Source organism: Anabrus simplex, chromosome 1 (genome assembly GCF_040414725.1).
Source record: "Anabrus simplex isolate iqAnaSimp1 chromosome 1, ASM4041472v1, whole genome shotgun sequence".
Taxonomy (NCBI): Eukaryota; Metazoa; Arthropoda; class Insecta; order Orthoptera; family Tettigoniidae; genus Anabrus; species Anabrus simplex.
Window position 1 is genome coordinate 1,148,155,628 of NC_090265.1, and position 13,065 is coordinate 1,148,168,692.

At 41.2% G+C, this 13,065-nt stretch overlaps 1 protein-coding gene across 3 annotated transcripts in view; it reads left to right on the forward strand.

Moving 5' to 3' along the window:
• LOC136858107 (sialin) overlaps window positions 1–13,065 on the forward strand; it is a 310,094-nt gene that overhangs the window by 252,909 nt on the left and 44,120 nt on the right. For all 3 annotated transcript variants that reach the window (XR_010858600.2, XM_067137406.2, XM_067137407.2), the window contains one exon: window positions 12,389–12,547. Coding sequence is in view for 2 of the 3 variants with exons in the window: in XM_067137406.2 (XP_066993507.2) it covers window positions 12,389–12,547 (159 nt within the window). In the remaining variant the exon portion in view is untranslated. The remainder of the gene's footprint in view (window positions 1–12,388; window positions 12,548–13,065) is intronic.

Sequence of the window (13,065 nt, forward strand, 5' to 3'; positions counted from 1 at the left end):
ATTTTTTGTCAAGACTGCAATGATGTGTAATTTCTATGTCATTTTTTTTAATGTGTGGGTAATCTATCATGGGGACAGTGATGTTTTGCATTTGAAGTATGTCACCGTATTATTAACAAGTACTAGGATGATTATCTCCCTGTTAAGACGGACACAATTGTGATAAACTGATATAACTTGAAAACAGTATTCTTTAACCCACGGGTAAATAATGCCAATATTGAGCTTGAATTATTATTATTATTATTATTATTATTATTATTATTATTATTATTATTATTATTGTTACGGAGTTTTTCCGTGGTAGGTAGAGGTGAAAGAAGGTGCGGGTGTGAATAGGTCTCCAGCTACGAAAGCAAAATTAATTTAAAATTTAACAAGGTTATATTTTCTTTTCAAAAACAAGAAATAACAAGCATGGCAGGTACAAAGTAGCAAGTCAAAAAGGGTAGTTACAATATTTACAGGAATTGGGCTTCGCGCCCTGATTTTACACAGCTTGGGCAATCAGCTCAGTTTTACCCCAAACACGAGTTTTAACAGAGGGGCAGAAAACCCCATTCATACCTAGGAGCCCTTGCTCCAAATTACACAGAAAAGCCTCCACGAGGCATACAACACTTAATTTTCAAAAGAGCCACTCGCTCTCAAAATTTAAGCCTCTCCCAGGCCACACCAAACTCCACCTTCAAGTTGTCCTCACTGGACATAGACACAGGGGTACAATACCCAACCTACTGAGGTCTATTAAATGAAAAGGGGCAATTACATGATCTCTAAAATAACAATTTGAGAGGAGGCGATCTTGCACTCCTAATACACTTGTTTTTAAAAACCTAATCTGGCTCTAGGCCACTAATGCAAGGGCTAATCCCATACTACCGAGGTGACTTTAGAAAAGAGCAATTTGTTTTACATTAACGAAGAATAGGTTGAGAAAATAAGTTCACCTCAAGACAATGTGAGTGGGAGCTCGAGAGGGTTAGCACTCTCTATCCCAATATGCAGCTTTAAAAGAGAATATATGAAAAGAGTAGTTACATTTTAGGAAAAGATTACATGGTTGAACGCTTAGAACCCGCCCCGAAAGTTAAACTGCTGAGCTAGCAAAGAAAGAATTTATTAATCGGCCATTACCTTATTGTTGACCGCTGCCGGAGAAAGAGGCGCTTCCCGCCTCCTGCTATGTACTTAATACACTGAAAGATGGAACAGAAGTGGCCCGGAGACCCAAAAATCAGCAGTTTATATCCTCTCGCGGAAGGTTCTAGGTGTTAGGGGAAAGAAAACACCCTCCCACAAACTTTTTATTGGCTCGGGTACAGAAACATATCCAAGTTGGGGGAAGATACATCGGATTGGTCGGAAATAACTCAAAGAAATTCAGGATTGGTTAAATGCAAAACAAGGGGAAAGAGAGGGGTATACAGCCAACTTAAACATTAACTGAAAAAAAATTTAGCAAAGACAAACATTTGAAATAAAAATTTCTCCAACAAAATAGTTCTTTGACTTCGCACTAGGTTGCACTATTGTTGATCTTCAGTAGTGTCCTCTAGAAGAGAAAGTTCACACTTCTTACTTCAAGCGAAACAAAACCACATCAAAAATGACACAGTTCAAAAACTCAAAATTTTCCACGTGGTGACATCTTCTGAGAAAGTAGAGAATTAATAGCGTAGATAAAGTTCAGACTTCCTCCAGCAGAGGAGTTTCAACTGGCGCACATTTTAAATTAGCGGAGTGGAGGTGTACCGCCCGGTACAGACCTCCCCCCCCAAAAGTTCCTCCCGGGGTGACACATGAAATTGTTTGAAAACAAAGTCCAAGTTTTGATGTAGATATGGAGATTAATTGCCAAAAAAAAAAAATTTATAAGATTTTCTTAATTTGGTTTGATTTAGTTTCAAAATTTTGTTGTTGCAGATGAAGTAAAGTTTTTAAGTTTGTAGAAGTAGAATTCCGAAGATAGACTTTTAATACTTAAAAGTGATGAAAAATTTTGCTATGTCCACCAAATATTGCTGTTGAATTCCCGAGTGTAGTCATTGCTTATCGTAACTGTCCATGTAGTTGAGGTTGATGAAGTTGGATGGCCAGACCGGCCGTTGCAGCTTGCGTCCAAAGGAGGCCGCTCGGACCCCTCGAGTACCCTGAGATACCGCTCGCCCGCACTATGAGGGGAGCAGTGGTGTTGAAACACGCCGCGCCCGCGGTGATGGAATACAGGCTGCGGGCAAGTAGCAGGTCGTGCGCCGCACATCAGCCTTGGCCGGGAGGAGAGCTCCGGCTCGCCGTGCACATGTCGTCCTCGCTGGGGCCGAGGGGGCCCGTCCTCGAACCCAGCCGCGGCACAGCGCCGCGCGGCTGCGGGGGCACTGAAACATTTAAGCTAGGCGGCAGAATTGTGTTGGACCATCATGTTTCTTTTGAGGGCACAGGCATGTAGAGAGATAGAGGGGCCAGCGGCGTGCAGATATCCATGGCATTTCATCTAAGCCAGCCACTGTGTGTAGTGGAGCAGGAGACGGGAGCGTGGTAATGGCCGTGGCAAGGACAGGATGGCAGTTTAACAAATCGGGGGAGGTTTTACAGAAATGCTTACATATAAAATAAAATAGAAGGAGCAGAATGCCTTAAGAGTGGAACTCTTTAAAAAAAAATATATAACCTTCATATTCCTATCAAATTATATGAAGCAAGTTGACACAAAATTTACACCGGTTTCACCTGGGACAGGTGAACCCTAAATATCCTCTCGGTGGCTGGATTGCTTACTAACAATGTACCCGGCGTAAGAAAATCGAGAATGATGCATGGCCCATGAAATCTGGGGGCAAGCTTGCCCGCGGGAACAAAATTCTTGACCATCACCTGGTCACCTACCTTCAAAGTGGTGGGTCTCCGTCCACGATCATACTTTTCCCTAACCTTTTCATGAGATACCTTAAGATTGGCTTTAGCCTTCTTCCAAAGATCTTTAATATTATCCGGATCTATTGTCTCGGGTAGAATGTCACTCAGAGACCAAAGGTTAGAGAGCGGCGTGTTGGGAACAAACTTGAACATCAAGGAAGCTGGAGTGAACTTATGAGATTCATGAACCGCCGAATTCAAAGCAAAAGCTAACCAATGCAGGGACGTGTCCCACCTGGAATGATCTTCATGATGATAGGCAATAAGTGCGGACCTGAGATTACGATTAACCCGTTCAGCCAGAGATGGTTGAGGGTAATAAGCAGAAGTAGTTACATGAGAGATGGATAAGTCAAAACAGAATTTACGAAATAAGTTAGATGTAAAAGCCTTCGCATTATCAGATACAATATATTGGCACGGACCAAAAGAAGCAAAAATAGAATTTAAGCAAGTAATGGTAGACTGAGCGGTAGCCAGCTTAGTCGGAAATAACCAAGAAAATCTGGTAAAACCATCTACACACACAAGGATGAACTTGTTGGCATTACCCTTTGACTGGGGGAAGGGTCCTACATAATCAATATACAGGCGTTCCATGGGGCGCGACGCTTGCTGAGAAGACAAGAGGCCTACCTTGGTGGACATGGTTGGTTTACTAAGCAAACAGGATTTACAAGCCTTTACTAGTTCACGGATTTCACCGTCCATACCTTTCCAGATGAACATATCACGAATCTTTTCACGAGTTTTAAAGATACCAAGATGCCCTCCTAATGGGGTCTCATGATAATACTTGAAGATCATAGGTACAAGAACCGCTGGAACAACAACTTTCATCATCTTATCATGCCTCGAAGGGCAACATAGAACACCATTCCTCAGAACATAAGGGACAACATGTTCCCCAGAAGAAAGGGTTTCCATTATCGGAGCCAGCGTCGGATCTTCACGTTGGTATTTCTCGATATCCCTAAAAAGCATGGGAGCCTCTGTTAGGATGGCATTAACCTCAGATAGTATGGACTCAGAATGTGATGAACTGTCGACCGGTTCGTGGGTCTCGACGTCGTTAGAAAACATACGGCTGAGTCCATCAGCAACAACATTTTCGATACCTCTGATATGTCTAACATCAAATTGGAAGGCAGAAATACGGATGGCCCAACGGGCTATACGACCAGTACGACGCGGTCTACCTAAGACCCAGCTTAAGGCTTGATTATCTGTCTCCAGGTCGAATTTGACGTGTTCCAGATAGAGACGGAACTTTTCTAAGGCGAATAAGACTGCCAAACCTTCAAGCTCATATATGGAGTACTTTGCTTCTTGAGCCGAGAGAGTCCTAGATGCATAGGCGATGGGGCGCCTCCCTAGTTCAGTCTCTTGGAGAAGGACTGCAGCTACCGCCGCCGACGACGCGTCGGTTTGGACGATGAATTTCTTCGAGAAATCAGGCATAGCAAGTACAGGGGCATTACAGAGAGCTAATTTAATGTCTTCAAAAGCGGCTTGTTGAGAAGGTCCCCACTCGAATTTGATGCCTTTCCTACGAAGAAGGTTTAAGGGCGCCGCTCTATTAGCGAAGTTAGGAATAAACTTCCTGAAGAAATTCACCATACCAATGAACCTGGCGATACCTTTAATGTCCTTGGGAGGTTTAAAATCACGGATGGCCTGTGTTCTAGAATGATCGACTGCTACACCATCGGGTGACACAATATGCCCTAGGAATGACATAGAGGGCTTAGCAAAGGCAACCTTGGACAACTTAACAGTTAACCCAGCCTTACGAAGGCGATCGAGAACTTCTCGCAGATGATCTAGATGTTCTTCAAAAGTCTCTGAAAATACGACGACATCATCTAAGTAGTGATATAAGTACTCGAATTTGATGTCGGAGAAGACCATATCTAGTAGCCTAGTGAGCACAGCTGCCCCCGTGGGGAGCCCGAAAGGTACGCGGTTGTATTCATATAAATTCCAGTCCGTGGCAAACGCTGTAAGATGTTTAGACTCTTCGGCAAGGGGAATTTGATTATAGGCCTGATTCAAGTCCAAGATGGTGAAGAACTTGGCCTTACGAAACCATGAAAAACAAGAATGAAGGTCAGGAAGGGGCACAGATTGCAACACCACCTTCCGATTGAGAGCCCTGTAATCAATGACAGGCCTGAAGCCTCCTTGGGGTTTCGGGACTAGAAAAATAGGCGATGAATACGCCGACTTAGAGGGCCTAATAATACCGTCCTTCAACATCTGATCGATGATTTCTTTTAGAGCCTTCATTTTAGGTGGAGATAGCCTATAAGGTGGAAAACGGACAGGAATCGAATCCGTGACCTCAATTTTGTATTCAATAAGGTCAGTAACACCAAGAGTATCAGAGAACACCTCGGGAAACGACTGACACAGTTTGCGAATACTATCAGCCTGCTCCTCAGGTAGATGTCTAAGGTCTAACAACATCTCATCCTGGGTAGGCGAAATAGACGAACATGACACAGAATTACACTTTAATAGTGGGATTTTACAATTAGAAGCAAATTTGAATGTGCACGACCTAGACTTGAGATCGAGCACAAGACCAGTGTGAGAAATAAAGTCAGCTCCCAATATAATGGGGCAAGACAATTGCTTGGCCACAAACAATTTAACTTTCCATGTAAACTTAAAAATACGAATTTTGACCAGTAAGGAACCTAGAATTTCTAATGGAGATGAATTAGCCGATACGTATTGAACAGGAGAAGAGACATAGTCAGGAAGTTTACAAACCGTTTTCAATTTAGAATACCATTCAGCCGAAATAATCGAACAAACACTGCCTGAATCTAAGAGAGCTGTTATAGGCTCGTTATTTAACTCAATCTTAAGAAAAGGAACAGGTGCGGGGGTATCCGCCGCAATCCTAAGACATTCTTTAGGGCATTCAAAAGATGAATTTGAAGGCTGATCGTTCTCTGCATTTACAACCTGTTTACTAGGGGCTGAGTCTCGGGAAGATGGATTAGTCGACTCAGCCGAAGCCACTAGTCACTTTTTATTATTGGCATAGTTGGAATTTGCACCGGAAGTTGAGCAGGAGGGGGTGCTATTTGAGTTTGGGCAATTCTTGGCGATATGTGAGAAGGCCCCACACTTAAAACAGCCTTGTGATGACCCGGCTCCATTCCTTGTCCCACTTGACTTGATCAGAGGACACTTGTTGCGCAGATGGTCAGGCGACCCGCAAGCGTAACATTTACGGGGATTGACTGGTCGGCGAGGTGGAGGCCGAGTGTTACTAAAAGAAGGCGGGGGTTCTTTCGCGACACGCAAGGAATCGGCGTATCTAACTCCTTCCGCTGAGACGGCCAATGCTTCAAGTTCAGAGAAACTTTGCGGGCACGCCGCGAAACACAAATATGACCTATAGGGAGGTGAAATTCCCTCTACAATAGCCTGTACAATCTGATCTTCAGGAAAATGAAGGGCAAACACCCTAGTATAAAACTTAATGTCCTGTATGAAATCAGCCAAGTTTTCATCCAAGCGCTGTACACGATAATAGTACTTCTGAATAAGGGAGGACCTGGCCCTAGCTGGGATGAAATTAGCTAGCAAATGGGCATGGAAATCCTCTATAGATGATTGCTCGGCAATGGCTCTTACGATTTTATCTGAGAGAATACCAATAGCATACGGATAGATAATTTGCAAAATTTGACATGGAGAAAGAGAAAACACAAGGGCATGATCCTGAAATTCAACTAGAAATCTTAAAATGAAATTACATCACTGGTGGTATTAACAGAAAATTTAGAAATACCTCTGAGCAACATTGCCAAAGGATGAGGCAAGCTGCTAAACCCGGGTGACATAGTAGGTAAAGGTTTCAATGGCAAGGAAGTTAATTCAGAACGGATGTTACTCAATGATGCACGACGTTCAGATTCGTTGTCCAATGGGGCAGGGATAGTTTGAGCAGCAACGGTTATCCTATTAACTTCTCCCTTGGGAGGCGCTTCCTCACTACCTGCATTCACTATGGTGGGTTGATCAGATTTGGGAGGAACTTCCCCAGTTAACAATTGAGTGACCTTACTAGATAATTCGGAAATATTTTCCAGGAGCGTACTAGCTTCCTTCCTCTGAACGTCATTCAGTTTTAGAGACAACAGATCGTTAACCCTATTCGAAAAATGATATAGCCTGCCTTGCACACGCTTAATTTGATTAGGAGACGGATCATTTTCATCAAAAAAACTAACTACAGAAGCTAGCCCAGTAATATTCTCGACGATCGTGGAAAGAGAGTCATCAATTTCTTTCTCTCCCAAATTGGGGATGGAAATGGGCAAATCAAGGGACTCTCTAAGCTTGTTAGTGTCTACTGCAACCGTGCCTCCAGATTGCACATTTCTGATAGTTAATTCATAGATCAACTCCTCTTTGCGCAAATAATTAAGATGGAGAACATCGCGAGGGCCTGGCATGATGACAGAACAATTTTGAAAAAGTCAAAAAATTCCAGCAACTGAGAAAATGGTTAGAGTTCGGATCAAAACAATGTGTAGCCGTCAAAAAGGGGCTAAATTGAGACCCATTCAACCACGCTCTGCTACCACTTGTTACCGAGTTTTAGCGGTAGGTAGAGGTGAAAGAAGGTGCGGGTGTGAATAGGTCTCCAGCTACGAAAGCAAAATTAATTTAAAATTTAACAAGGTTATATTTTCTTTTCAAAAACAAGAAATAACAAGCATGGCAGGTACAAAGTAGCAAGTCAAAAAGGGTAGTTACAATATTTACAGGAATTGGGCTTCGCGCCCTGATTTTACACAGCTTGGGCAATCAGCTCAGTTTTACCCCAAACACGAGTTTTAACAGAGGGGCAGAAAACCCCATTCATACCTAGGAGCCCTTGCTCCAAATTACACAGAAAAGCCTCCACGAGGCATACAACACTTAATTTTCAAAAGAGCCACTCGCTCTCAAAATTTAAGCCTCTCCCAGGCCACACCAAACTCCACCTTCAAGTTGTCCTCACTGGACATAGACACAGGGGTACAATACCCAACCTACTGAGGTCTATTAAATGAAAAGGGGCAATTACATGACCTCTAAAATAACAATTTGAGAGGAGGCGATCTTGCACTCCTAATACACTTGTTTTTAAAAACCTAATCTGGCTCTAGGCCACTAATGCAAGGGCTAATCCCATACTACCGAGGTGACTTTAGAAAAGAGCAATTTGTTTTACATTAACGAAGAATAGGTTGAGAAAATAAGTTCACCTCAAGACAATGTGAGTGGGAGCTCGAGAGGGTTAGCACTCTCTATCCCAATATGCAGCTTTAAAAGAGAATATATGAAAAGAGTAGTTACATTTTAGGAAAAGATTACATGGTTGAACGCTTAGAACCCGCCCCGAAAGTTAAACTGCTGAGCTAGCAAAGAAAGAATTTATTAATCGGCCATTACCTTATTGTTGACCGCTGCCGGAGAAAGAGGCGCTTCCCGCCTCCTGCTATGTACTTAATACACTGAAAGATGGAACAGAAGTGGCCCGGAGACCCAAAAATCAGCAGTTTATATCCTCTCGCGGAAGGTTCTAGGTGTTAGGGGAAAGAAAACACCCTCCCACAAACTTTTTATTGGCTCTGGTACAGAAACATATCCAAGTTGGGGGAAGATACATCGGATTGGTCGGAAATAACTCAAAGAAATTCAAGATTGGTTAAATGCAAAACAAGGGGAAAGAGAGGGGTATACAGCCAACTTAAACAATAACTGAAAAAAAATTTAGCAAAGACAAACATTTGAAATAAAAATTTCTCCATCAAAATAGTTCTTTGACTTCGCACTAGGTTGCACTATTGTTGATCTTCAGTAGTGTCCTCTAGAAGAGAAAGTTCACACTTCTTACTTCAAGCGAAACAAAACCACATCAAAAATGACACAGTTCAAAAACTCAAAATTTTCCACGTGGTGACATCTTCTGAGAAAGTAGAGAATTAATAGCGTAGATAAAGTTCAGACTTCCTCCAGCAGAGGAGTTTCAACTGGCGCACATTTTAAATTAGCGGAGTGGAGGTGTACCGCCCGGTACAATTATTATTATTATTATTATTATTATTATTATTATTATACTGTTCTTCAGTTCTTGTTTTCCAAATTTTGCCATTTATGGACCACATAAAACGTAAGGCTTCTTCAGTGTGTAACATCTGTTCTACAAATGGCGTCTGTTCTCCAGGTTAGGGGTGGCCTTATGAACTCTGGAGCTTACAACCCCAGTTTTAGCTCTTAGGAGTGGGCTATTACCCACCTTCCCAATTATCTTCAACTTAGGGCATGATCGAAACACTTTTGGTAAAGACTGTTCTTCAATAGGTAACATGCATGATCCGGGGTATTAATTAAAAATATGCTAATATGATTCAAAATTTCATGCAGAATTCAAAAATGTGATCAGAATGTACAAATAATAACTCCAAACATGATAAAAATCTAAATTAAAGTATGAAAATGTCACATGACACAAGTACGCGATCTCATTGGTCTGACGTCATCGTACAGGCTGACTGAATTAGCAGACGAAATAACACATAGTGTACTGTAAGAAGAAGGATACCCTTTGCGTATTTCTACTTTATGTTAGTGTCTGGTATAGTTAAATTCGAGGTCTATACATTGGATAATATTCTGAGTGGTATATTTTAGACTTAAAATGAATCCTGCGCAGACAGTAAGGCAGAAAACTTATAAATGTTGTATAATTCTGATGTGCAATAGCACATCACATACCATCCCAAACAAATTGTTTATTATAAATGTTCTAAAGATGCTAAAACTAGGGAGAAATGGATTTTGGCGAGCCGGCGAAATGCTGGTGATATATCGGAAAAGTCCACAGTCTATTTTTTTGAAGATCATTTTAACGTAAGTTGAATTTGTTAGAATTTTCAATCAGTTTTCCATGTCAGCTCTTCTAGCGGTAAAACTTTAAATTTTAATGTATGATGCTTTAATTAAATGCTTCAATTACATCTTGGAATATGAAAGTAATAAACAGTGCATTAATTAATGCTGATTATTAAAGTATTCTCCAAACCTAACCTATGTTTTGGGTGATCCATGTCAAGGTAATAAACCAAAGGGGTTATGAACCATATTGACAGCTCTAATTATACCAATTTATCTTGGCATGCAACAGTTATTTATGTCTTTATTGAAGAGCTTACATTTGTAAAGAAATTTAGGCTATAGCTAAATACTCTATAATATAACAAAAAAGAGGAGTGTACATCATGAAAGAAAACAACGTGAATTTAACAAATCTATATCTCTACACAAAACCAAATAAATAACATAATTGCACACGGATGAAAATAGTGATGTTGGTGTTTAAAATATTATCCAACTTAGCCTACGTTTTAGGTTATACAAGCCAAGTCAATAAACCGAAGGGTAAAAATACCGGGCAAGTTGGCCGTGCGGTTAGGAGCGCACAGCTGTGAGCTCGCATCTGGGAGATAGTGGGTTTGAACCCCACTGTCGGCAGCCCTGAAAATGTTTTCCGTGGTTTCCCATTTTCACACCAGGCAAATGCTAGGGATCTACCTTAATTAAGGCCATGGCCACTTCCTTCCCATTCCTAGGCCTTTCCTGTCCCATTGTCGCCATAAGACCTATCTGTGACGGTGCGACGTAAAGCAAATAAAAAAAAATAGTAAAAGTCACAGCACCCAAAGACATTCCTGTATTGAATGACTAAAATGTCACCAAGACGCTTTTCTTGCGAGATATGCTCAGCTTGTTAAAAGCCAAATGTAATTAATGTTATTGGCTTTACGCCCCGCTAACTACTTCTACGGTTTTCGGAGACGCCGATGTGCAGGAATTTAGTCCTGCAGGAGTTCTTTTACATGCCAGTAAATCTACCGACACGAGGCTGACGTATTTGAGCACTTTCAACTACCACCGGACTGAACCAGGATCGAACCTGCCAAGTTGGGGTCAGAAGGCCAGCACCTCAACCGTCTGAACCACCAGCCTGACTTGTGAAAACTAAATGAAATCATATTTAATCTTTATCATGTTTAACTTTTTCCCTCCACCAAGATATTTAATGTTTCTCATTCATGGGCCCCGGAAGTGGGTAGGCCAGTTGCCCCAACCATAAATATATATTTGTTAGGGAATGATAGATTATAGACCTATAGTACTATGATCTTTCTTTCTTTGTTAGGGAATGATAGAATATAGACCTATAGTACTATGATCTTTCTTTCTATCTTTCTTAATCGGTTTATCCTTCAGGGTTGGTTTTTCCCTCGGACTCAGCGAGGGATTTACCTCTACCATTTCTAGGGCAGTGTCCTGGAGCGTGAGACTTTGGGTATGGTGATAAAACTGGTGAGGAGGGCCATTACCTCGCCCAGGTGGCCTCGCCTGCTATGCTCAACAGGGGCCTTGTTGGAGGATGGGAAGATTGGAAGGGATAGACAAGGAAGAGGGAAGGAAACGGCCGTGGCCTTAGGTGCCTGGAGGAGAAGTGGGAAAATACGAAAAACCACTTCGAGGATGGCTGAGGTGGGATTCGAAACTCCTATACTCAGTTGACCTCCCGAGGCTGAGTACACCCCGTTCAAGTCCTCGTACTATTTGTTTTCAACTTTCATGGCAGAGCCAGCCTCCGGGGGTGGCAGCTAATCACATTAACCACTACACCACAGAAGCGGACTAATACTATAATGCTACCTATATGTTTATGTTAGTGCTGAAATCCGATTTCTTACTTTAGTAATGCTGAAAGCCCAAAAATATAATGTTATTCTTTAATATGGGAATCAGTCTAGAAGGAAATGTTGAAAGTGATGTGATTTCTATCCAGGTTCGTTGTTATCCTAATACTATCAGTTACAGTACATTGCACGTATATAAAAGATGCCACTTACAAACTTGCTTTTTATCCGCGAATTTCTGCGGCCACAAAAGTCACTATTTTTCAAGAATGATGACATCTACACATAGTAGATTGTCTGACTGTGCTGTTTTGAACCTTTCTTCTGTCATTTTGAAGTTATTCGCGATCACGAATAACAAACAATCGGCTTTTAGTAACAGCTGATGCACAATGGCTGGTATGGTAGAGCTGCATGCGGTACTGGATCGTGACGTCACAGCGCGCCGCTTACGTCAGAGGCCGTTTCACTCGCCTTGCGGAAAGGCACTTTTAAATATTTTTCTAATGATAGAAAACAAGGCAACTTACCACAATGTAATACGTTTACATACTATTTCATTGGTGTACTTTTCAAAAAAAATATTTTTGAAAATTATGCATGTTCCCTATTATAATGCTATATATTTAATGTCTCTTCAACTACTGATAGTCTTAAGAAAATGTTTTCCAATATTAGCAGTTGTCTCAAAAGGTCATTAAATACAGTATTAAAAAGCCAAATCATATTGTTTTATGTTCTAGCTCATCTCCTACCAGCTATTGGCCTTGTTACCTTGGCATCCATCAATTGTGATCAGGTCACCTTGTCTATTGCTCTCCTCACAAGCTCAATCAGCTTTATAGGAGCATATGCAGCAGGATTCTTCCAACATCCACTTGATATAGCTCCAAACTTTGCAGGTAAGTTATTCTAATTTATAAAAGGGTTAAGAATTTTAGGTGCTAATATAAAAAGGGAAATTAAGAGAACTGAAAAAATACTTAAATGATCAAGATCAATTACTTTCACAAAAACTAAAGCATGAAATGGAGTCTATCATGATAATGATTGTTGTTTCAAGGAGTTATTTGGCTCTGAATTTATCACTTGTAGGTACAAAGAATAAAATGTTTTAATAATATTTTGAGAATTAATTTTGAACCATCATAGCTCTGAGCCATTACTTTTACAGGGGACATTTGTACCTCCAGTTAATCTAGTTCGGCAAATGAAACTTGCCTAATTCCGTATACATGTAATTTTCAGATCAGGTCCACAGTGATGGTACCATTTAAATGTAATCATCATTGTATATCCAAATGGCAAAAGCAGCTGATAAGGGCAGCCTTAAGATCTCCATTTACTCTTCTCTTTTCTGTCAAAGTTGCCAAGAAAGAGGTGTGTGAAAAAGTACTGTGGTTGTTCCTCCAACCTAACA